The 27,277-nt window shown below is 36.9% G+C and overlaps 1 protein-coding gene across 2 annotated transcripts in view; it reads right to left on the reverse strand.

Annotated features, from left to right (window-relative positions):
• Positions 1-3,808: 3,808 nt before the first annotated feature.
• The window catches only part of BRCA1 (BRCA1 DNA repair associated), an 87,056-nt gene continuing 63,587 nt past the window's right edge, over positions 3,809-27,277 (reverse strand). Inside the window, exons 17-23 of one of the 2 annotated variants that reach the window (XM_072404020.1) lie at positions 24,942-25,019; positions 22,066-22,106; positions 18,158-18,241; positions 8,570-8,624; positions 7,528-7,601; positions 6,777-6,828; positions 3,809-4,842 (exon numbers count right to left, since the gene is read on the reverse strand). In XM_072404020.1, coding sequence (XP_072260121.1) covers positions 4,742-4,842; positions 6,777-6,828; positions 7,528-7,601; positions 8,570-8,624; positions 18,158-18,241; positions 22,066-22,106; positions 24,942-25,019 — 485 coding nt within the window. In that variant the 3' untranslated portion in view covers positions 3,809-4,741. Of the gene's footprint in view, positions 4,843-6,776; positions 6,829-7,527; positions 7,602-8,569; positions 8,625-18,157; positions 18,242-20,494; positions 20,588-22,065; positions 22,107-24,941; positions 25,020-27,277 lie in introns of those variants that run through there. The other variant, XR_011919754.1, reaches the window with a different exon arrangement.

Consider the following 27,277-nt stretch of genomic DNA (forward strand, 5'->3'; position numbering starts at 1 on the left):
TTGTAGTAAATATGAAGACTTTTCATGATGCACATTGATCTCAAGTGTAGCAACTGCTCTCTTCCAGTTGCTAAAGCCTCATCAACACATCATTGGTCACAATAGCAACCATGGTAATGTTTAATTTGAGGGTTCTTTCAGCTTCTTTAAATGTATGTTTTTTGTTTAACCAAACAACAGTCAGCAAAGTTGAACTATAACCTTTCCCTAACCCTGGCTGCTTTGCTGAAATTTTCCTCACTCAACTTTGACACAAGCAAAACCCTCTGTTATGTACCTAATCTTTTCTAAAGTGACTAACTAAGAAAGGATTACTAAAGAAAATGCATCCACAATCTCTCTAAATGCACAGGAAAAATTATATAAATATTCAGTTATACAATTGTCCTGTGGATTTCTAGAGTAGTTGCCAAAAATGAGAGCCAGATAATTAATATAAAATTATATATTAACAATGATATTGTGCTAGAGTCATAAATACAAGAAAAAGTTTAATTACTTTTTTACTATAAAAAACATAATTTATAATATATTCATAAAAGTAACAAATATGGATACAATCTAGACAAGACAGACCATATTACCATACACACTATAATTAGTTTATTTCCACAAAACTCTATGTCAGAATTCACATGTCTTAACCGTATTTTTCCCTCCCAATCTCAGGATGTAACTAGTTATTTTCTAGTTACAACTAGCATTCCTTTTTTTTTTTTTTTTTTTATTTGTTACTCTCAGCACCAGTGTAGCCCCTCACCTGGCTGCAGAAATTCTGAATGCTGATGCTGAAACACCTGAATGCTGATGTCCCCCAATAAGGTTTCTAAAGGTCACTCATATGAGAGGCCTGATGCGGGTCCCTTGGGGCATTTTATGACGTCTGGCACACTCCAGTCGTAACTTAGAGGTATGGCAATCTCTCTATATGTTTGGGGCACTCAAGGAACTTGACCTTACCCAGTAAAAATGACAGTATCAAATATCCTAAAGAGTGGTCTTCCAAGGATTTCTAGGTTTTAAACATATTTTCCTTGATAATTAAGTCCCTGTATGGGCAATTTAATGGATGCTGCCTGTGTCAATTTCAAGTTTATAATCTGGAATGTTTAAACAAAAAGACTGTGTCAAGGATAGTTGACGAGTAGTTTGTACATCAAAAAGCCCTGAAGAAAGGGGGCCATTGGTCATTGTTCCCACAAATGGACTTGTTTCAATCCCAGACAAACCACAAATTGACAACTTGAGAACATCATCTTGAAGTTTCCTTGCCAGCAAGCCCTGGAGCCAGACACGTTGCGTGCGTTTTCCCTAGTGCCTTTGATTCACATGTACCTGAAGCATCCTGAAGGTTCAGACCTTTATTCTAGCAATCATCCTCGACCATCTCGAATGACCATGGTACCCACTCCTCCTGAGGCAACAGTGTCCATCCTTCACCTCGTCCAGTTCAACTGGATCTACTCTTAAAAAGTCCCCTTGCTCCATCTGAACCCAAACAACCTGCATCTGATGTCATGTGTTTTGAAAAGCAAGGATGCAATTAGGCTGCTTTTTAAGTCTATACTGAAAGCATTGATTCACAATTTTCGTGTGTTTTTCAATTACAGCGGACAGACTATATACACTGATCAGCAAAAACAATAAAACTACCTGCCTAATATTATGTAGGTCCATTTCATGCCATCAAAACAGCTCTGACATATTAAGGTGTGGACTCCACAAGAATAATGCTGTCGTACGGTATCTGGCACAAGTAAATTAGCAGCAGCAGATATCTAGTAGTAGCTGGTCACATTTAACTGGACTTGTTTTTGTAATGTTTAGGGCGCTCGCAGCTTTCATAAAAGCTGCATCCATTCTCTTCATGGAAAGTTCTTTATGGACTAGTTATGAACTTGTTGACATCCAAAAAACCTCCACTATAAGAAAGGCAGTTTGTACTTTACCAAAATAGAGGAAAATACACAATTATGTGTATACTTTTCTGTATACTTTGAGCATGTTTCCTTCAAAATGAAAGAAAAAAACATCTTAGAATTGACTGACTTGGAAACATTAGAATGAGTTTGTAAAGTGGAAACAAAAATAGGTTTCTCGCTGATACAGCTATAATAAAGTCATCTTTTCAATTGAGTTTGAATAGCAATATTGACTGAACACAATATATAAAAATATATACAGGCAGGAAACTATTTTGCATTAGACAACTTTGAAGAAAACCTACAATGGAAAAAGGGAAGGGATTGGGTAAATTAAGAAATAAGTGTTTTCATGCGAAATAGGATTAGCTGGAAATAAAAGCCTTACCCTTTTTCACTTGAGAGGATTTGCTACACAGTAACTCAAAAGATCATCGTAACACCAATAAATCACCTTTCATTTGTAATAGCTTTTCCTGATGTAAGGACACATTCAACCGTCCTGATGATTTAAAAATCTCTACACTGTATGTGTGCTTGGTAACAAATAAAACATTTATATACTTTCTCCTGCCTAAAATGTCACATACAGTAGGTATTGTCAGCACCGAATTTTTGCTGCACATGCGTTTGTTGACAGATGGTATCACTTTATCAATGCAGCTAAGAAAATAAAAAGAACGTCTTAGATTATAAGGTCAACATAGTTGAAAATGTTATTTTTCAACTCTGATATGCAATGCTGATAAAGTTTATTTACACAAATGTCATGAATTGCGTAAAGCTCCCATGAATTCAATGTGGTTTTGTAGGAAATACAGTGCAAGTTTATTAGACTTAGTTCACATGAACGATAGAGAGCAGTGTGGTTATCCCTTCACAACTACATGCAAACCATGGCTGCCTGCCATACAATGCAAGTAGCATCTGTGGTATCCAGGATCCACATCGGTTGGTTGATTAAAGCTGATAGCAATAAATCAATCTTCCTTTGAAATAATATTTATTGTGAGCAAACATTGCAGTTGAGGATTGATCGATGCTTGACAGGCGGTGCATTAGTAAGGTGAATTTAGTGTGCCAATAGGAACAAATAGCAAATCAGTGCACTAGCACATGAGTTATGTGTTGTATTAAACATTTCTGCATGAAAACAGAAGCAATGCAATAATTCCACCAGCTAAAATTACCAGCAAGACCTAAGATTTGGTAGTCCGAATCACCTTCTCCCCTCATCTTGAAGTTTCTGGTGTTTTTATATTTATTATTTCTATGAGGTAGTGGGAAGGGAAATCACTGGATGACAGGCAGTGGCAGAGGACTCAAACAACCTAAGTTAATGAGGATGGACTACTGATGATTTAAAAAAAATAGCAAAACACAGAGCTAAACCTAAATTTGAAAAATGTATGCAGGTAGGTTGTTTATCGTGGGGATGTCACTTTGGCAATAAAATACATTTACCTGTCTGATCACATTTTTTTTTCAGTATGCTCACCTGTCCTCACTTTGTCATAAGAGCTGCCATCTTTACCCAGTTTCTCTTCTGGGTGGATTTTCAGCCATCTTGATTAGCCGGGTTAGAATGATGTAACTCCCGCACATATGTAGTTCATTCCCGGTGACCAGGGGTATGCTAGGATACCTGGAATCATACACTGTATGTTGATGATAAGATTGTGGCAGGTAAGTTATTTTATTGCAGAATGGATATCAACTGCCTCTCCTGTAATAAGAAAACCTGCTTGCTCACAATTGTTTCTAGTTTAAGTATAGTTTCAACTTAAGTTCATAAATACAACCTTTTCAAATTACCTGCTAAAATATTTGAGTTGTAATTGGTTGTATTTTTTTTAGAATGTAAGTCATGTAATTAACCAAACAGAGCCATTTCAAATATTTATTGTATTTTTACAAATCAATAGAACTGTACAATAACATATGATCAACAATATTTACATAACTAGAATGCAGCATCATGATTCATGACATTAAAATCTGCAGGGCGGGGCAAACATCCAGTCCAAGCACAGATATTTTTTAGGACTAAAAGAGCAAGGATATATAGTTACTCGTTGTAACCAGCAACACTAACATTTTACAGTAGTAACAACAATGAAAGAGGAATTTATTGATTGGCTAGCATGGATTACTATATTTACCATTAAAAGTAAAAAATCCTTGTAGTTTGATACATAACAGTACACTAATTAGCAACAATTCAATTTGAAATGTATCACCCTACAGTTTAAAAGGGAAAGCTAAGGGTCCTTTTGTACCTGTGGTAGAAAACTGCACAGTTGGATGCATAACAAATTGCTGCTGTGTGTTCAGGAACAGCTAACTGGAGGAAAAGCAACTGTGTAGACAAAAGCAACATGTCGCTTTCTGGAACTGCGCCACCATCCACCACAGCTGAATGCAAATAAATGAGGTCTTATCCGCTCCCAAAACCTTGAGAGCAGTTGGGACTATGGTGCAGAAAACTGTGGCCAACCACAGGTCTTAAATGGCCCTGTTGCTCAATTAGTACATGTAAAATCATATGCTTAAAAACTGAAGTGCAAAGCACATATTTTGTCTGGAATTTTTAACCTATGTCTGATAGTGAGATGACTTTGCATAGCATGGATTGTGATCCATTTTATCTAAGTTTCCAAACATCTGTATAAAAAGTCTGAATATCTTTAGGTCTCACAAATTGCACTGCACAATAACCTACTGCAGTATTTTAAGGTTTGTGGTAGGTCTACTTGAAGGTGTGCAAAGACAAAAGTAGTGGTTCAGTCCCAAATGAAGATTGTCTTTACTTGCATCTTTTACACAAGATAACCGTCGAAAGCCTGGAGTTTGTAGCTTGCTACACTGTCCAATACCCATTCACGTGTGACGACCAGAGCACGGTACCTCTTCCGTATAGCTGTAAAATACCCATAGTGGAAATGTTAATATTTCCTGCAGGAGATTAACAAAAACCTCCATCTTTTCTTCATCATGACAAAGTCATAGAGGTAACCAGCAGCATGGAGGGGACACATTAGGACCACAGTTACAGTTCAAGTTTTACATTTTTTTATTCTTGTTTAGCCTGCTCAAATCTGGAGTGTGATGGGTAAATCCAGCAACACAACAGGTAATGGCTGTGTTGATCTGGAAGGATCCATTAGACTTACTGTTGCTCTAATAACACGCTGCCATCACTTCTTTCTCTTCATTGATTCACTGATATACAACCAAACCATAGCTGAGTATCTAAAGCCACTATCAATACTAATTAGTTACTTTTTGCAAATTATTACTGGTTTTTAAATGACCTCATTTTGTATTTCCACAGTGTGCCGACAGTGTCAAGGGTTTTCATAATAGGTCATAATCAACTGAGGGAATAGACCCCATAAGTTAAAAAAAAAAAAACTTTATTTAAAGATCATAGGCAAAGTCGTCTAAAAACAAAAAGGCATGTGTATTCTATATTAGGTTTTGCAGAGATTTGTGTCTGTCTGTTAGATCTGTGTAGCAATCTAACATGAAGTACATGCTCCTGATAAAGCAGTGTATACATACAGTATAGTGTACATGGGCCCTTAAGGTTACAATCCATATACAGCTGATTTACAGTAGCTGTGACAAACTCTAGTTTCAGACAATGCTGTATATTGTAAATTTACTAGATGTGTTTTTTCCCCAATGCATAAAATATAAGTGCCTAATAATAATTTATTGCATGTTTACCTTTCCAACAATACAGGGTAATGTATATATTTTTTGGTTATATAGAAAGCGCTCTTCCAGAAAATAAAGATAATTCATGTTTCCCAGAATCACTCAGTAATACACATAAAAATACAACAGAATAAAAATAAAATTAAAAGCAAGCGAGAACAGCAATTAATCATTCTGATAAGTGGTGCTTCACAGTTTAAGCAATAAATGGCACATGGAAAATGTTGAGCACGCATACAGGAAAATGCACTGCCTAATGTGATCCATTTCAATTTTTTTTATTAATGACAAGTCTAGTCAAAAGATGGGGATTTAAAGCTGAATTTCAGGATCTTCTATAATTATATTAAATTGACTGTGTGATTGCCCTATCTCCTATAGCTTTTTTAAACTGACTGGGTTTACCTCGTCCCTGGTAAAGGTAACATTCCCTGTCACCCCAGATGCTCACAGTTGAAAATCAGCCTGCAAATAGTTTTTATAGTATTATTAGTACTATTAGTAGTATTTTAGTATTATTTAAAAACTGCATTACACAGAAGATATGCTCTTCCTTCACATCAGAAGTCAAACACAATTGTTTGTGTTTACGGACCATGCTGCAACTAATATTTGTTATTAAATGTATATTACTAACTTGTGTCTACCTGTTGAGAGAACAAGACCTGAAAACAAATTTTCCATTGAAGAGTTCTGTACCTATGACAACTCTCTAAAATGGTAATTCTAATTACTTTGGAGATATTTCCTTGCATTTCCTGTTGCACCTTTAGGACAAGCAGTAAAAGGAAACATTTCCAAAAGAATGCAAGGGGAAAATAATCTTGATAAGGGTCTTAACCTATGTCTACTTTATCCAAAACTAAAAAAAGAAAAGTTTTAGCTCTACATACCCTTTATCTTTTCTAAACTACATTATGAAAATGAATACTGAGGTCTGGTTGGTGTCCATGGGGCTACAGCTAATTACATTAAACTGAAATCTTGTTTGCTTCAATTTCTTTGGGTCTATACAAAATTAGACTTTTGGACAATCGTGTTGGAATTAGACAGTGAACAGAATGCATGAGGAATAGGAAATAGGAGAACAGAAAGAATTGGAGCAAAATTCCCATCACATCCAAATCTTACCTGCATAGTCTGTCTTCCCATCTGGTTGAACAACCACAAGAGACGTAGCTCCCTGTAATAAGAAAAAAAAAAAGGTTACTGTTTAAATTACATATTAAACAGTGAATAGATACATTTTAAGATCTAGTAAAGGAAAAAAGGATGTACATAACACTGAGCCTGACAGGTATTGTTCTTGTCCACAACAGTCATGTAACACTCATAATTTTATATTTAAAATTTTATTAATCCAAATTAAAGTGCATTTTAATATATGTTTTATTATTTGTCTCTAAAGTCCCCTTTGAAAATTGGTGTTTTCCACTGGATATTTTCTACTATGTCTACTTGGGATGTGGCCAGTCATACATACTAACAGGTTAGATACAATTTCAATACTTATATTTATATAATACTTAGTGGGAGATGGGTAGCAAAGAGGCTCTATATCTCTATAGGGTTAGATATCATTCTACAGGGAATCTATCTACAGGGTGTTTTGCTGCTTAGAAACTGGGAAGCACGTCCAATTTTGAAGGCATAATGGGGATCATCAAAAACCTTCCTTAGCTGGGTGGCTAAGAATGTGTTATTTATTACAAGAGCTCCATTTTAGTATATTGCACTGTGCAAGTGAATGTAAAAGGATATTTGCCATTTTTTACTATAGGTGAGAACAAATAATTTCTTCCTAATATGAGTGGAGTCTGCAGAAAAATTGTAAAATATATCTTAAAGAAAGGAATGTGGATTATTTGCTTAATATACTCACCTCTTTATGTTTGAACATCTGAGGCTCTTTTACCAAGGAAGCGCCACATAAGGATACCATCCATTCCAGACTTTCTACAATGAACAAAATGGAGATGATTAGCAAAATATACTGTTAAACAAAATGTTAGCAAGATAATTTGTCTTAATCATTGTTTAGACTTACAGCATACTAACGAATAGGAGTAATCTCTAAAAAAAATATATATACTCCAATAAACTCCCTTAGACTGAAGAGCTGAAATGTACAGGGCAAATGTAAATTTGTTTACATCTCTATAAAAAAAAACTAACCTTTTTTTTTTAGTGTCTGGAACTTTGATGTTTATTAATATGAAAACTAGCTAACCTCCCATAACAGAAACCAGTAATTATTTTGTGTCTGTATTATCTATGCTGCTGCTATGAAGCTCTGACAACTACCAAAAATACCTGGGGGTAGTTGTAGTTTGCCTGCACATCCTAGGACTTATAATGACTATGGCAGCCAGAGGGCACGAATGCCAAGATTCTTCTTGTCAGTACCAGTCTTGCAAGACTGATCACCAAATGGCTGAAGTCAAGACTACTAAGAGCTGTATAGAATTCTGCCATATAATGATTGCAGATTGCTAAATGAGCAAATTGTGGCAGCTCAGTAGACTAGGCTTAATGGCTAGTTCACTAAACTAGGAACAGGTGTGTGCATAGCCTACATAAACACCACTGGCACTGGTTGTCTGCACACAAGATACATGGCTGCAGATTTTGTCTTGGATGAAGATGACATTGCTTTCTTGACAACCTCCTAAACAAGCAAAAAAAAAAACAAAACAAAAAAAATCAACAACTCGGTGCATCCATTAATCTTCCAAGAGTGCATATCCAGCAGACCAGCATCTAGTTTTAGAGGAGCGTAACAGTTTAGAATGTTATCTAGATGTAATCTATTCTAGACAAGCTGTGAACCTATCTCTACATCATACAAGATTAGTTATGGGAAAGTCACCAATACCAGTTGGTCATAGGGTGGATATGTTCTGCTTTCAACATCAGGAACTCACCTTGGGTCATATCTTTAAAATTTCCCAAACAGCAAATCTCAAAGTCAGACAGGAGCTGAAAAAAGACAGCGAAGAGCATTACTTAAATAGTGCAAAGATATTTCTGTTCTAATAGATAACTTTGATAAACCAAGTTAACAAATAAGCTTTTTACGGGAATGTTATCTACAATGGGATATGTTGAAAACCAACCAACAAGATTTTTAAATTAGTGCAACTTTAAGGCCCAAGAAAAGCTGCAAACATGTAAGTTTTTTAGCAATGGTTGTAGACCATCAGGTAGTGAAAGGTTAGAACCTTTAACAGATAATCAAAATTGTAATGTATTCTGTGCTTCCCAGTGGTGACCACCTGGTGAAAAAAAAATAGTTGTCTGTGCTTGCTAACCTGGAACAAATATACAAACAAATTCTCTGAGTTCAGTAACTACAAAGTACCAAAGTAATTTAGGCAACCAATATTTCAATTACAGATAAGGAAACCTCTGCTAAATGTATTTAAAAAAACTTCACTGGAACCGAACAATAAAAAAATCATCCAAGTCACATGATCCTAATGGCATTCCTGCTTCAAATACTGCAGCTTATGAAGAACACAATTGTGACACCTAATAACCCATTAATTTGGCTGTGCATTGGCACAGGGGCAGTTAGTAAAATGTAGATTCACATTAGTGTTTGGGTGGTGTTAGCATGATATGATTGCCCCAAAAGTCTTTAAAGGCTGTTACAGCAAATACCACGTTTACAGAAAAGTGTCAAAACTGCTTATTTCCGTGCTTGTTCCTGGTCAGTGACTCAGGGAGCACAGAAGTAAAACACTGGCATGACAACTAGGGAACATCCTCATAAAAGAGATTAGCAATGGTGGCTATCATCCTTTTTCGTTAACAAAATCGCTCTAAAACTCTGATAATCAGCAACTTGCATTTCTACATTCTCTAAATTACAGTTTTAGCTACATTCAGTTTTGTCCCTGGCTGTTGTAAATCTCAACAAAGAACTCCCAAACCCCTTATGTATAAAAACAGCCTCACAAACACATAAATATTAATATAAAAGTGCCTTTATCATATAGCAAGCATGATACATTATTCATATTATTTACTTCACTGTACGGACATTGAGCCAAAACACTGCTACAAAATTTAGCAGCACAATATAATAATATGCCAAAATACAAGCTTGTATAAAAATATACAGCTACCAGTTGTCTATTGCAATACACTATAGCAAAACCCTAGTTTTAAAAAACCTTTATGCCAAAAACTGCAAAACATAAATCTAATGTAGCATACAAAGCTTTTTGATCAAGTCTGCCTTTAAAAGAATCTTACATTCAAAGTACGAGTAAAGTAAAGTGTGAAGATTTTTTGCAAGATGCAGGTCCATAATTTATAGGATTATGCCTATTAGTGCCCAATAATCATCAACATAGTTTGGGATGAAAAGTGAACCAAGTATAGGAAAATAATGTTCTTTAAATTAAGGTCTCAAAAAGAAATCACCAACATAAAATGCACTAATCTATCTAATCACTTTTAAATTTAGAGTAAAGAGCAGGGATTAGTAACACATAGCATACGTGTGCTGGCATATATTCTGAAACGCATCCAAAGTTGGCTCAAACACACCTGAACTATAGTGCCACACAGATGTGTATGTGATGCAGTTTGTAGTGGATTCTGTTGTAGAAATAGTGGAGCTTGTAGACAAAATGTAGACACTGTCCCTTAACGTGCATGTCCAGCCCACAAAAAAATGTACAATTTATTTTTATAGAGTATGTAAAGGTAAATTCCACAAGAGGTAAGGGCATGTTTCACAATAAAATCCATCAAAAAGCCAACCTCCACCAAATATATTCTATGCTATTAGAGACTTCATGAATTAGAAAGAGTAAAGAAAGTAAGAACGGTCCCTGTATCTCAATACCACGACCCCATAAAACATAAAGTCGTGTGGTAATTACTCAAATAGAATGGATTGCAGCAGGGGTTATAAAGGCAGTGTGTAGATCAATGGTGATGAAATGCTAAATTTGGGTAACATTTCTTTATAACCTAAGGATAAAAGTTTAACTAGATTACCATTAATCCCCCTAGCAGTTTTCCTGAGTCTGACTCGGGTACCTAAAAGGAGAATAAAAACCCACTTACCTTGTTCTGTCGCTGTCCCCCGGCGTCCTGCTGGTTCCTGCAGGTCCTGGGGACACGTCTGCCTCCTCCGATCTCCAGCCTTGAAGTGCAGAAACGTCATACGGGGTTTCTCGCTGACGCCGGTACATGCGTTGGTGCGACCGGGACATAGCGGCAGGAAATTCAAATAATTTTGTACTGGATTCATTACAAAATAGCTGTAGTGAGTCCAATACAAAGAAATATTCATATAATTATATTATATATTTGCTGCTGTACAGTTATGCTTTAGATGCCTTTTCTTGTTGGTGTTCTGCTTTTAATACCAGCATAAATCACTGACCAAGAATGAGTATGCAACTAAGGGGTTCAGCTAATAGGCACACAACTGGTCACAAAGTTGTCTGCATACTTGTTATAGGTCTGTGAGTGAAATTATTGAAACCAAGATAGGCTTACATGCAGGCAATTAGCATTTTTAGTGTGAAATTACAGCTTTCATAATCTCTCAGTATAGGTGCTCTTTAAATTACATATAGCAGTTTTATGTAGCTGAAGAGGTACAGAAGGAAGTAAATATCTACATACAATTAACTGTTATTCAAAAACAGGCCAGTTGTGCTATACAGTGGAGCCTACATTTTTTTTTTTCTCATGAAGACAATTTGCAGTCTGTTGGTGACGGCCAAGCAACTGTACTAAAATGATAAGCACACTCTGCACTTGTAATTACGAGTAATTAAGGTGTTTACGCAAATATTAGGCTCAAATATGTTTTTTTTTTCCCTCCACTTATAAAAGACAGCAGTGTGCAGCAATAGGATCACAATCCTCTTGCTGCCTCCACTTTATAGTCAGCTGTACTCTTCTGTGCATAATTAGGGTAGAAACAGCATTCAACATTCTGCTCACATGTTAATGAAGAGGAGCAGAGGTTGAGTGTTTTGTGAAATGTCACCAGGAGCTGAGGGGCCATTTGCAACCTCATTAAGTGCATTTGTAAGATCACAGTACAATGTAATAAAGATTACGGTCATAACTTGGATTCTGAATACAATGGGATTGTAGCAGTCAATGTAACATACAAGCCAAGAATTTTACTTAAACAAAATTGTAGGCCAAATAAAGAGGCTCTAAATAAATTAGAATTTTGGCATTCCTTGTTTTTTTCTTCAATATCTGTGCAGGTATCTAGCATAAACAACTTTTATCTTGCATCTCATCTCTGTGGAGGAACCTAAAGTAATTAATAAGAGTCAATGCTGCTGTGTTTTCTTGTGCAAAACAACTGGGCTTATATCTGTCCCCCACCCCCAATATTCTGCAGGCAGCCAGTAATGGGAAAACTTGCCGAGTCCCACCCACACCTTCTAGTTATCGTGGAATGTATTTATATATGCACCTTTCTACCTTTTCAGCTTTAAAATACTTTTAGCCAGCCATTTTTTTAACCATCAACCCAAATCAACTAGTTAGTGTGTGTTGGGGGATTTTTGAAACAAAGAAGGTTTTAACTACAACTATGGCTGTAAAAGCTAAACCTTTACACTCTCAAACTCAGGCTTTAAATAATTTATTTCTACATCCATCCAAGGTAGAAGAGTGGTAACTTTCCAAGGATCATATGTCCAAAGACTCACTGTAGATAGCTGAAGTAGGACCAAAAAGACAGACCTTGATTTCTGTCAGATTTTTACTCTGCTGCTTTGGATGGAGCTGCTATGATGATATACACCAATACAGAGCTTGCAAACTGTAGAGCAGCCTAAAAGAATATGGTGGAAAAAATATATGACTTCCACTATTTGTCTACTAATCAACCACAGATCAAGGTTCAGCGACTCCTGCATGTGCAAAAAATGTTAACTGTGGGTGGAACTGGGTAGGGACAAGTAGGCCAAAATAAGTAGTAAGCATGCTAAGCATCCCAGGTGCTATGGCAAATAACCAGTCTCCTGGAGAAAAAAATGTTGGGCAGCTGACTCACAACTAGACACATACATTGTCTCATATTTGGAATATTTACTAAATGGTTCTGGTGATTAGCTATGATAATTAAAGATGTGTTTACAAACCGTTGGCAAGAGTGGATTAGAGTGTATTCAGCAAAGATTAGATGCACGCAGACAAAGTGAAGGAATAAGATCAGTTCTATGTATGGCCAGATCAAGAGGCTGCGTATTAAAAAGTCAAAGCAGGGGGGGAGCATGCGCGTAGCCTGACGGATGGTTGTTTCCCAGTTAGGCTCCGCTCGACTTCGGGCTGCTAGCAAGAAAAGTAGCGTGTCACACGGACTCAATGGAACCATTCTTACATTCCCTATATCAGACAACCTCACCGGGAAGCAATCTAGATGGGTCCGGCATCCAAATCAAAGCGTCCCGCGGCGCTGCAGAATTCATCCCGCGGTGCGGCCTCTAAATCCAAGATGGCGCCGGCGCCATCACCTCCGGCGTCCTTGGCTTCTTCTTCCGCGCTTCATTCTGAGGACAGCATGGATGCTACATCTAGCAGTCTACAGGAAAATACCCTAAATGAAGATTCCATCTTTTTACAAAAATGAGAACCATGATTCGCGAAGACCTTTCCCAAGCTACAACATCCATTATATCGGAATTACGTTGGGATATCCGCGAGATTGGCCAACGTACTGATACCCTGGAAACCAGAATTGACGATGCCACTACAGTGTTGGAGAGCCTAGATCAAGACATGGACGCTGCACAAAAAGAGATTTCTCTTTTGAAAGATCAATTGGAGGACTATGAGAACCGGTCAAGACGCAGCAACCTACACATTAGAGGTATTCCTGAGACTGTTATAGATTTACAAGGCTACGTTACAGCTATGTTCCAAGAGCTGGCGCCAGAGCTCCCACTAGAACGCCTAGAGCTAGACAGGGTCCACCGCTCCCTAGGCCCTAAGAAAGCGAATGGCCCGCCTAGAGATTTTGTGGTGAAGTTACATTTTTTTCGTACTAAAGACGCTCTCCTACTAAAGGCCCGGAACAGCTCCTGTTTACAGTTTCAGGGCATTGAATACGGCCTGTTTGCAGATTTAGCCTCTTCTACCTTAGCAAAACGGCGAGCTCTTCGACCCTTCTTGCACGTCCTATTAGCTAACAGGATTCAATACCGTTGGGGATACCCCTTCAAACTGTTGTTCCAGATGCAAGGAGGCCAATACCAATTTTCCACCCCTGAAGATGCTCAAACCTGTCTTACACAGCTTGGTCTCTCTCATCCGCCTGCATCAACTTCACCTTCCGGCCAGCAGAACTCAGGCACGCCATGTTTGGCTTCACCTGGTCTCTCCAATACACCTCAACGAGGCCTTGAACACCGCTCTCAAGCACTAACCCATCCAGCCTCTCAAGTCTTCACATCTAAGTCCCCAGGATAAATTTTTTGCTAGTTAACCGTGATGCAAGCATATACGGGTCTCTTTTTCACCTTTTCGCTTATACATTTTTTTTTTCTCTCTCTCTCTCTCAAATTCTCTGTAGACACTTCTGTTCTCACTTCAGCCCGTTTGTTGGATACATGTCACCCCACTGGATTACATTGGATCCTCAGGATTGGACTGTAGGATCAGGTGATCCTGACTATGGTTTGTTACTCAGGATTCCTCGAGCTGTTTCGGATCTTGTGGTCCTCCTGTTATACCCAATTATGGGTATTTTTTGTATGTTTTCTGTCTGTCTGTTTTTAGTAGTTAGTTTTTCGTTAATTTTATGTTTTTATTTTTGTTTTCTATTACGTTTTGTATATGTTGTTGTACTCGACTGCCAATTCTTGTGTCTTTTATACTGTATCAGGTTCTCTTACATTAGCATTTCTCCACGATTGTCTATGGAATGTCTTTACGTATAATGTCGATTAATGCCAAAGGTCTAAACTCACCTGCCAAACGGAAAACAGTGTTTAACTACTGTCACTCCTCGGGCATGGATGTAGCGTGCATGCAAAAGACACATTTTTCAGTGTCTTCAACTCCTAAGTTCATGCACACTCGCTATCCTCAGGTCTATCATGCTTCAGCAACTAAGAAACATAGAGGGGTACTTATAGCTTTTCATCAGCTTATGCCATTTAAATGCACCCATCAGGTGGTGGACCCGGAAGGCCGTTACCCGATTCTGTGTGGTACTTTACAGAATACAGAGGTCACCTTTCTGGCATATTATGCCCCAAACTCTCCTCCCGTTTCCTTTTTTCGCGGAATGTTGGAGGAAACTCGGTCATGTATGAAGGGAACTTTGATTTGCTGTGGTGATTCTAATACTGTGTTCAACAATAAACTAGACAAATGCACTAAATCTTCTACCTCTCCCTCTTCTGAGAGTAAAGCAATACAGGACTGCTTCCAGAGTCTGGGTATGCAATGCGTGGTCACCTTATTCAACTAGCAGCCGTTAAGAAACGGGAGGGCACACAAGCCCAGACCCGGTTAGAGTCCGCTTATTCGAGACAAGCTCAATTACACAAGTTGAATCCCTCATTAGGTACTTCAATTGCATTGCGTAAAGCACGCGCTGAATTAAACCTTTGTCTATCTAACCAAGCAGCATATCAACTGCAGCGGACGAGACATAATTTTTATTATTGTGGTAATAAACCTGGTACATTGCTTGCTAAAAGGTTACGAACATTGACACCACAGTATACTCCGATTTCCCTTCGTACGGCCACTAAACACTTAACTAGTAACCCCCTGGATATTGTCCAGGAGTTCCAGGCTCGGTTGTCGGATCTTTATTCGGCGCCTCCTGCGCTAGACACATGCAGAGCTGATCGTTTTTTTGCCAATATTGATTTGCCTAAAATCAACAGTACGGACCTAGAGGGGTTACAGAGAGATATCATGGCCTCAGAAATCACATTGGCTATTAAATCCATAAAAGTTGGTAAAAGTCCCGGTCCGGACGGTTTCTCCCCATTGTTCTAAAAAAAAATGTCAACAGCCTTAACGCCCCATCTCAAAATTATGTTTAATGATTTGAAGCAAGGGCGAGCTTTCCATCCAGAATCCTTGAAGGCATCTATTGCCATGATACCTAAACCATCGACCGACCATACATCCTGGGCTAACTATCGACCTTCTTCACTCCTAAACATAGACGTGAAAATACTGGCAAAAATCTTAGCTACGAGACTGAATGGATTTCTAAGTAGTCTAATACACGGCGACCAGGTGGGTTTTGTCCCACGACGTCAAGCTGGAGATAATGTTCGCAGAGCCCTTCAGCTATTATATCTATCGCAGTCTAAATCAATTGAAAGTATGATGCTATCGTTAGATGTGCGGAAGGTCTTTGACTCTATATCATGGCAATATTTGTTTTATGCTCTCAGTAGATGGGGTTTTGGCACTCATTTTTTGGACTGGATTGAAGCATTGTATGCTTCCCCTTCTGCTACTGTGAAAAATATGGGCTATATCTCAACTCCATTCCTGATATTGCAGGGGACCAGACAGGGTTGCCCCCTTTCTCCCATATTGTTTATATTAGCCCTCGAGCCACTGGCAGCTGCAGGTCGTACAAATCAGGATATAGCTGGGATAGAAGTGTTCAACAAGGTACACAAAATCATGCTGTTTGCAGATGATATATTGTTAACATTAACAGCCCCAACCACGACCTTGCCAAATTTGCACATTTTACTTACCCAATTTTCAAAGATATCAGGTTTAGTAATAAATAATGAAAAGTCTAAAGCTTTAAATGTTTCTTTGCTTGTTGAAGCGTTGCAAACCTATTTTGCCTATAAATGGTTGAGAGCTATCCCATACTTGGGTATAAAAATCACTTCCCAATTGTCATCAATATATCAGGCCAATTATCCGCCTTTGTTCGGCGAGATTTCTACCTTGAGTTCTAAATGGCAGAATCTCCCGTTGTCCTGGATAGGCAGAATACATGCCATAAAGATGACCTATCTCCAGACATTATTGTACCTGTTTCGTACACTTCCAGTACCAGTTCCCATGCAAGTACTTAAAGATGAACAGAGGAAAGTGTCACGATTTATCTGGGACCCTGGGAGACCACGAGTACCAGACTAAAAGGGGACCGACATAGACTAAAAGGGGGACTTTCGGTTCCTAACTTCGGTAGATATATGCAGGCTGCTCAACTAGCTCCATTAGTGGCACTCCACCGCCTTAAAGACTCACCAATGTGGGCTCAATTGTATGCTAAAGAGCTACCAGCAGTGCAAATATATAATCTTCTATGGTTGCCTTCCTCAAAACGCCCTCTGGTGTCTGATCCCACGCTGTCTTATGCACTGGGAAAATGGGATAGGGTGAAAGCTTCAGCAGGCTTGATGTCTGTTCACACCCCCTTAACTGGCATCATAAATTGCCCTATTTTTGCACCAGCATATGAGAACCCAAGAGCTTTTCTCTGGTGGGCTCGGAGGCCTGTTCGACACGTGTATGATCTGTTCTCGCTGTCTGGGATCAGGTCCTTCGCGTATTTGCAGGAACACTGGACATTGCCTTCGGGCGAGCTTTTCAGATATATACAGATTAGACATTTTTTAAGCAGTTTACTTAAATATACAGCAGACTCTCCACTAAAGCTTACAAGCTTTGAATCCTGCTGTTATCGGGGTTCTAGCTCTGCAGGTTTGGTATCTATGATTAATGATTTACTAATAAGTATGTATACCTACCCACTCTCTTATGTTGATAGATGGGAGACAGATTTGGGCACTAAATTAGATGTGGAGGAGCGGCAGAGGATATGGCAGACCATAGCTAACTGCTCTCCAAATGTAATCATGCAGGAAAAAGCATATAAAGTACTATTTAGGTGGTACTTAACACCAGTAAGAATCGCTAAATTTGCAAATGGGAGCGACCCGTGCTGTTTCAGAGGTTGTAAAGACCTTGGTACTTTTCGCCATAAATGGTTGGATTGTCCAGTGGTCAAAAAACTTTGGATACGGATTTTCAACTATATACGATCGGTTCTGCATGTGTCTATTAGGAGGGACCCCTGGGCTGCATTGCTCCACAAATTAGGTTCTACCTTGTCTAGGAGTCAGTGTAAATTGATCTCCTTTATTTTTCTGGCCACTTGTCAGGTGATAGCAGCTGCATGGCGGAAACCCTCTTAAAGCTTTCAAGCAGTGCTGTCCAGATTGTCCGACACTATGGTCTTAGAAAAAATGTCTGGTGTGGCCAGTGACTCTCTGCACAAATTTTACAAAGTTTGGACACCTTGGTTGGACCATCATACTGCCCCTGACATAGACCGTAGGCTCTTTCATAATAATTTTAGTTTATGTTGTTTGTCTTTACATTTTAAGTTTTTACTTATATCATGCTCAACAATGGTATTGTTTTCTTTTTCTCATTGCTTTTACTTTTGTTGTTTTGTATATTTTGAAAAATTTCAATAAATATATTAAAAAAAAAAAAAATCAAAGCAGTAACCATACCAATCCATCCGATCCCAGTCTAGATCTTCTGGGACCTCTGTGGTTTCTTCCATTGATCACGTCTCCTCTCACTTCAAAATCGTACTGAAAAAAGATACATGCATGCAGTTTTAACTGCTGGATGTTTAACACTTTCTGTCTATATAAAACTGTTGCAAGGTAAATAAAGCTGAGGGAATAATGACAGATTATTTCCACATCAAACAGCAATGTTATGGGTGAAATAGGTTTGACAATTTTTCTAGATTTTTTTTCTCCAATTAAAAAAACAAAAAAACACATTGATGCAGTTGTGTTACCTCTGTAACTAGATGGAGGAGGTCACCAAAGAAGCTGATATTTAGTAGTAAATTTATCTCAACTTTCTACACCACTGTTCCTGAAATGGCAATTCTAAATTATCATAGTGTTTGACACAGGTAAAAGGAGGATGTATTAATTTATTACAATCAGCACAGGCTGAGAACACAGGTCAAGGAGTAGCACTTTGAAGCTGGTTGTTTATTTTGTAAAACTGCGTGTCAGCATTGTTTACAGGAGAGAAAAAAAAATTGTATTTTTTTGAGAAAACACAATGTAAAAATAGATATAAATGTGTTCAAAAGAAACATCTGAAAGCCTTAAAAGCAACACATTCTAGAGGAGCAAACGCAATGCCACGCAATAGGAATAGTCAGATGGGTTTCTTTCACCAAACACCATGTGTTTTATTCGGTAGGTAACAGGAAACTATTATCTTCAAGCTGACGGACAGCCTGTCTTTTTCCAGACAACAGACTGTGCCAACAGTCAACCTGCAGGGCAAAACGCTCTGAATAAAAATGAGCTGCTTTGTCCTTACTTTGGACCTTATACTAATGCGCTGGCCTGCAGTTGAAATTACACATTCATTACAAGCTTGGTGATGGGAATGAAAGCTTGAAATAAATCAGATAAGTTTTAGGACTGATTGCTTCACGATTATTTTCTACTTTTTTTTAAAAGTGTGTTGTGCTTAAAAAAAGTTAGAACTCTAATTTTTTCTACAATCGGATTTAACAATTTGGTGGTTGTTGGTGGAAGATCTAAACAAGAGAATATTAGAAGTTCAATCAAGTTTCAAATATTATTAGAAATTAAAAAAAAAAAAAACAATTATTCTTTGAACAGATTGAAGAAAGGTCTCCCCACAAAGCAAGCTTGCGTGCATTCGCATCCTATAATGAATCACACATGACTGAAGCATTTATGGTACCATGTGGAATGTTATGTGAATGTGAGGTAAACAGCAATGCTATGGTTTACTGAAGTAGCAGAGGAGAATTATGTCAAAATGAGATAGAATATTATTTACAATGTTGTTTGCATGTGCTGAATGGAGATTGTTTTCAATTTGTAACAATGTTTTGGTATTCTATGAAGGGTGTTACATCATGTAAAGGTTTTGTGCCTGAAAAGTCCTTGGTTGGTTGGTTTACAATGGTTATAAAAAATGGGACGTGTCACTGATGAATTGATTCCTACCCCAATCCAATGATAAACTATCATTTTGAATAGGACTTTACAATTACCTGAGATCCTACACAATCCAGATGAGGCTTCATCTGCCTGTTTTAGGTCATAATGTTTTGCCACATGCAGAGGGAATTAAACGGGGTATAGTACTTCCATCTGTAATGCCTTAATCAAAGTGTCATCCAAAAAAGTCTGTCTTAGAAATTAGCTGTAATGGCTCAAAGGCTTCTTTAGGTATTTCTGCCAGGCATTCATATTTTTTGCCAAATATTTAGGAAGCAAGACTTAGTAGCAGAAGCCTCAACTTCTATGTCTTCTGCAGCAATACCTCAGATCATGTCTCTCAGGTGACCTACGCCATCAGATTACAAATATATGCTAATTTAGGGTATTTGACATTATCTACCCAGGATCATTATTGAAAAGGAAACTTGGGCTTTGCGGAAAAAAATATATAATTTTAGGCACTATCCGTTTTTTGTAAATCATATTTTTAATTGGTTGATAGAAAAAATCTACCTTTTATTTTTTCCAATCACCAAGATAATATAATCCTTGTAAACATTTTCTTTTAATAAAATGTATTACAACTTCTAAAGGGGATACAGCATAAAAGTGAAGAAAAGGAAACAGAAAAAATATTTTATATCTCATTTGACTCTAAAAGTTAAACCGTAGCTCCATGCTTTCTGATTGCCACTTTTTTACAAACCAAAAAAATTTAAAAATTCAACTACATGTTATTTGGCCACAAGGTCCAACTACTTTTATATTCAGATCCATAGAATATATTCATATTGATATTTATTTTTCTACTGATAGTATCAATATATATCGTCCCACCTTAAAATGACCCAGCAAAATGTGTCACCGTGCCTTCCAAAGGTTTCTTCTTACAGATTTCTGGAGAAACCGACACCAGATTTCCGTTTTAGTCTGCATCAAATAGAGTGCATAACAGACTTAATAATAGGTTGTGGGTTTGTTCTAGTTTCCCCCAGCTTGGGCAGCCATCCCTAAAATTTTCTTATCTGGCAAGGCCCAATAGAAAACCAACATATTAATGGCTCTCTACGGCATATACAGAAGGTGAAATTATTCAATACATTGAAGATTATATATAAAGTAACTCAAGCTTAACACTTTGCCAGTATTGCTCTGGGTAGCATTTAAATTTGTTCTAAGAGAAAATCTAATTGGCCTAAGTGCCAGAAGGAGGAAAAAGAGATTACAAAGTTAAAGTGGGCTTGATGGTCAAATTTGTTGTATTGATTAGAACAGTTTCTACATTAAAAACAGATTTGGGAGGTAAAATAAAAATGACTATCAGTGTAGCTAACAGATGCAAGAAAAGCAATTTCTTTTTTTATTTTGAAACTATTGCTGGAGCTACAAAGAAAAGTGTCCAGAGAAAAAATAGGTAAACTTGACTTTCATCAGTCTCCCTATAATGAACCACAGAGAGTCCTTGATGATGCCAGTTCTTTAGGTATGTGCATTTACTGGCAATCCAGTTAGAATGGCATTGTAAGCTATATCTTGAGAAATACTGTTCTAGTCGATAGAAGGTATGCGGGTGCCATTAGTATAAATGTACTGCTCGAGTATTTCCTGACAAAAAAAAAATGTTACAGAGGTTCAGAAAAATACACCGAGAAAGAATTGTCTCAATTACTGATGAGTTTCCCTGAAAAGGGGAGATAAGTAAAGTCATTGAACTTCCAAATAAATGGCGGAAAAGTTGGGATGAGCACAAAAGTGGGGGTCATGGAGCCACAAAAAATTCTGGAATAACAATTTGGTTGCCAGTTAATCTGCACAGTAAGGGGTAAAAAAGAGGCAGGTAGGAGTTAATCCGTCCAGATTTAAATTGCTTGTGTCATAATGATTTTTCTATGATTCAGTCATTGACACAGTCAAGCAATTTAAGTGGCAGGTGAAATCTGTTAAGCATATTTTTTTCTATAAACTAAGTAAACACCACATTATACTTAAAAAACTGCTTTCTCTTCATTTTGCTCTAAATTCATATTCTCTAGGGGTTGGCATAAGGGAAGGGAAGTACCGACTATTTGGGCACATTTCCAAATATATCGGACCAGTGGAAGGTCATAAAAAGTATGTTGTATTTATTGTCTCTAGTAAAGTAATCTGAATTGCAAAAATCATTCTTTGATGAGAAAAATGCATGAATCCTGAAACTTTTTTAGGCAAGCGGCACTGTAAGAAACATAACTCACTGGGCCAGAAAAAAAGTGTGACAAAAGATCAAGAAATGACAGGATCAAGTCAACAGGTAAGGGACAAACACATACAAAGTATTATCTTATGAAAGATGACAAGTGCAGACAAAGAATTATGTGTTCAGATTACCATCTACTATAATGCTTTAGGATATTCAATATCCGACTTACCTCATCAAGGATTCTGCCCTCTCTGAATGACTGTACAATCCCTAGATAAAAGAAAGTCAAAGTGACTGATTATATTAGAATTTGCTCAGTGCAGATAGATAAGCAGCTATCAGCATATGAAAAAAAAAAAAAAAAAACAAATTTCAGTCTTATAAATTTTCTCTGAGAGATGCATATCATAATTATTTTTCTATGATGTTCACAAATTTAAAAGACTTGTGAGGAAAGAGGAGGTGTACACAAATAAACTGTTTATTCTGTTTTGCTGAAAGAAAAGGTGGCAAAAACAAACAATCATCTTATCTGAGTCTGCAGGCTTTAAGCAGATATTGTCATTACCATGTTTGCATATATCTTTAGTTCAAAAGACATGGCCTATGTTGTGAATGAAATAAGGTAGAGCTGTGCATGCAACCAATTTTTCAGAAGTTTAAACTAAAGGAAAAATATAAGTTAGCAAACCAAGTTATTATAAAAGATGTAGATCTCATTTGTATCATTAGCCATTAATAACCAGCAAGCAAGTATAACCTCTCTTCACATGTGCAGCATTATTAACAGATTACTTGAAAGTTTTTAGAAAAGATTATACTAAATTATCTTATCCCAAATGCCTGCACCTCTGAACTCTTAGTTGTTCTACAGCTGTCATTTTATGACCACAGGCACTTTTGCTACAGGTACACAGGAATTTTACTGGAGGGCACAAGTACATAAAATATAATCTTAAGAAACATCTCAACATTCCGTCACTCGACACAAAATATAAGAAAGGCAAAGTTTAAATAATGCATATGAAATATGTAATGTGCTGTTAGGTCTACTGCAATACAAAAGGCTCATGGATTGCGATGATTACAGCTAGCGTTTAAAAATTTAATTTTTTGAAAAACAAATTGAGAACATTCAGAGTCTGCAGCTAAGGTTGATGTGCACCGCAAAAATGGACATTGAATAATACAAATTTACAATGATGCATTATTATGCAGTCTAGTTGCTTGTTAAAAAGGTTGGGGATATACTGTACTAAACTGGAACCATAGAGAGCTGTATGTGAAAGAGGGGGGTGCCAAAGATTTGACAGTGGGCAGTATGTGCAGAAGAGGAGCGTGGAAGGTGTAACAGCAAGAAAGGAGAGAAGAGGACATGATAAGCATCAGTTTATGGAGAGTAGAACAGCGGACAGCATGAAAAATATGTGGTCAGTAAGGACATGAGAAATATAGAAAGGGTACGAGAGGAGGCAGCATGTGTAACTGAGGTTATAAAAGAGGTTACAAACGATGTTTACAGATTTTCCCCTAATTAGAAAAAAAATTGGTGAAAAATTTAGTCAAAGCCATTCAGGTGAATGATAGGTTTGAGGGACTGTGCCTCATATTGCATTTGGCAGGAATGTAAAGGTGTTTTTATAATGCAGCAGCAAGGGCTATTCTCAGTGGTCAAATCAGATTCCATTAAATTAAACTGGAAATGCTGATGCGACAACACAGATCGGCTGGGGACTTTGAGCAGCTATTCCATATATCCTAATTGACTGCTGGTGGCAAAAAAGAGGCAAGCATAGGGCAAAGGGCAGGACGGCAATGTTACCTGGGGTCTCCCTGCAGATGATCTTTCCCCCTATGTGGTAAAACAGGTTGGCTAAAGAAGGGAGTGGATATGAGCTGTAATGTATTTTTAAAGCCATGTAAATAGCCATCTAATGTAAAGAAGAATTTTTTGTGAATGAATTAAAACTATTTCCTGTAAACTAAGGTTTATCGGAGAACAAAAACAGAAAGTACATAAAAGTAATGGACACTGGTATTGAGAATACATTTTACCAAAGTCTATATATTGTCTGGATGTAAAATTAAAATTTATCTTGAATAAATAATCCCTGCTTTAGCTTTTTTTGTTTTAAGCTTAACCTACAGTGACTGGGTTAAATCACTGCTGCCATGTAGGAGCACAATAATTCAAAACATTTTCTGTGAATAATCCTTATAATAGGATTTTGTGAAGAACACAACAATGAAAATCTAATGCAGTCTTAAATACATTTCTTTGGTTCTACTTTGAAATTGTATAAAAAGCATCTAATCACACAAGCTGCAAATACACAACTTGTACAATAAGAAATGACAGCCGCTTCTATATTGACAAAAGGCCTAAGGAAAACACAGCGATATCTCAGGACTGCAATATTAATAACTTGAAAAGCTGAAAAAAAAAAAAAGAAAAATAAAGAAATAAACCCTGCATCTCGGAAAGGTTGCTTCAACACAAATAGTTTGCTTAAAACAAAATGAGTAGGTGGAATAGAAATGAACCAGACAACCGGGAGTTTTTTGGCCAAACAACAGAAATGCCTAGAGTAACAAATAGATAATTTAATTCAATGCAGACAAGTCATTTAAAAGCTGTGTTAGTGCAAAGTAAGTTTTAGTGGTTTTTATTTTAATTCTGCATGCAGAAAAATGCTTTTGAAGGCATATTACTCACTAAATATACACTACTACACTCACATATGGCTTACAAATGATTGGAAGAAATAAAGAGAGTGTGAGTGTGTGTGTGTTATTTTGCCTAAATGTGGCCATCACCACTAACATTTAAAATGGTAACCCACAGAAATACCAATACATTGAATAATTTACAACATGGTGTGTTAATATAAAAACATTTATTTCACATTTAAAATCTCATGGACTCTGTCTCCCTTAAAGTATTTTGTACTTTGGGACATTTGCTATCAAAAGATTATTTGTAACAAATACAACTGGTTTACTCTGCGCACACACACACATATATATATATATATATATATATATATATATATATATATATATCATAAATTACAAATATTTATTGGAAATAGGAAACATACTTACAGTCATAGCTCACCACCCATTTTCTGCCAGCTATTCCTAGGAAATACTTTAATGTTCTTTCACACACCAGATATTCATCTACAAAAAAGAAAAAGAAAAAAGAAATGGTAATTGAATTCTTGACTGAGATGTGTTCATTTTATAGAGGACAGTTTTAAACTAATGGTGAACTGTGGAAAAACAATGCAGTGACAACACTATAGATTTTTTAAAGCACTTACTGGCAATATAGAAATACACGAGATTAATACCTAATGATAATAATAAGGGTTTGAATGACTGAATGATTAAAGTCAGCACAGGTTCATCAATTAATCATTCAAGGTGTCATTCAGTGTCCGTGAGCAGCCCAAACAACTAATAAGCAGACAAATCTTGGCCTCACTGTTTGGCACACTAGTTCTCCAGTCAGCCACTTCTAGGTCATTTTCTATACAGTAGAAAAGTATACGAGTTCGTATAATTTGGCATTCTTTTTTAATCCCTTCCCAGACTCAAAGGATACCAAAACCACCTTTCAGATGGCCTTAAAAATAAAGAAAATTATGGCACAATGACATGACACATGTTGATAGTAAAGAAACCACCAAACACTACTAAACACAGCAGATTACACCAACATACTCCCTGAAATGGTTATCACTTGGACCTAACCTAGAACGCCAAATTCTAATCTTATGCATACAAAGTGATAGGGGATGTACTTAATGTTTCCCACTAGACAAATCTGCATTTTATTTTAATTTAGCCTATTATAACAAAGTTTTAATTGTGAGCACTGTTTAAATGACGATCCAATGTTTGCTTGTTTAAATCATTTACAAATACTCAACAATTTTCATGTGGTGCACTTACTTCATCTCATAATACAATAGATTATTTGGGTATTAATGAAGGCTGTCTGTCAAATTTTACATTTTTTTTACACTTTTATTATTTGTTATTAATAGAGGTTTCAAAATCCAAAAATTGTTGAAAATAGCGCAAAAGAAATTGTTTTAAAGTTGAAAAAATTATATTTTTTTTTTTTTTTTTTTTTATAGATGCTAACAAATTTCAATCACCCACCAGCTTACAGGGACTCGGTAGAGAAATGTCTGAGATGCATCTAAGCTCCCAATTCTACCCTTCAATGTGGCCATCAAAAGGTTGCTTACTCGTCCTGTTTTTTGTTTTTCTTTTTACTGCATGGAGATGATAGAGAAAAAAAAAGGAAACTGGCATTGCAAAAGGGTCAGTGTTGGCCATAGATTGGGTTCGGAAGGGTTGGCCATAGAACTGAAGTAGGATCTCACCCCTCAATGTCCTGGAAATTTTAAAGGCCAGTGAATATTTGTTGTGTTATATTGTAAATATAACCAAGACTGGGTGTTACAATTCATTTGTCTCACAAACTCCTTTCTGCACAAAGTGTGAATAGAGGATAGAAATACATTAGGAGACAAGAATGTGTGAAACCTTATGTATTTATTCTTACATAACTAATGTCTATTTAGAAAATACAGCCAATTTTTCCATTATCTAAAAATAGATAATAGAGCTTTCAGATTTTCTTTAAATTATTCCTACATGCATTGGTTCAGCCATGACCACATATGAATTATTATCCTTCCAAGATTTGTCTTAGTCACGTCAATCTTAGACGCAGCAGTAGTACAAGGCGGGAAGTGATGTGTCACTTGTTATGGTATAAGCTGTCCTCCTCGGCTCTTCAAATGAACGGACAATGATAAAAACACAAACAAGTAAAAAAAAGCAGGATGGCATTTTATTCCACCCACCTATAATCAAGCCCAATTAACTGCGTATTGTACAAGCCAGGATGAGATCTGTCTCTGTAGATGTAGCCCCTTCTCTTGTTTTCTTTTACAATAAAAATATATGATGTAGATCCTAATTCACTCATTATACTAGATCTGCTGTAACGCAGGTCAGCCTTGCAAAACAATAAAACGTTCCATGATAAACTTTGTTGCCAAGTAGAAGAGGAAGTAAACAAAAATCCATGGACAAATCCAGAAAATAAGGGAGACAGATGTATGTTTAGAAAAGTCTGCATAGACTGGATATGTAACATGTTCTTTATGAGAAAATATTTAAAGGTATTTTTGCTTTTGATCCATGTAACCCCTGACATTTCTTTATTTACTGTAAATACTTTTTCAGTAGAGTCAGAAGGTACAATAGGGCCAGGAGTAAAAGATTTCCCTGCATTAACAACAATTCCGACATATTCTAGGTTTTTAATTGCAATACAAGGTTTCTCGTTTTTACTGTGCTATCTGTGTATGCTCCAAATTTACTCACTCTCTTTGGTACTGAACTGCCAAACACAA

Source organism: Pyxicephalus adspersus, chromosome 3, assembly GCF_032062135.1.
Source record: "Pyxicephalus adspersus chromosome 3, UCB_Pads_2.0, whole genome shotgun sequence".
Lineage (NCBI taxonomy): Eukaryota > Metazoa > Chordata > Amphibia > Anura > Pyxicephalidae > Pyxicephalus > Pyxicephalus adspersus.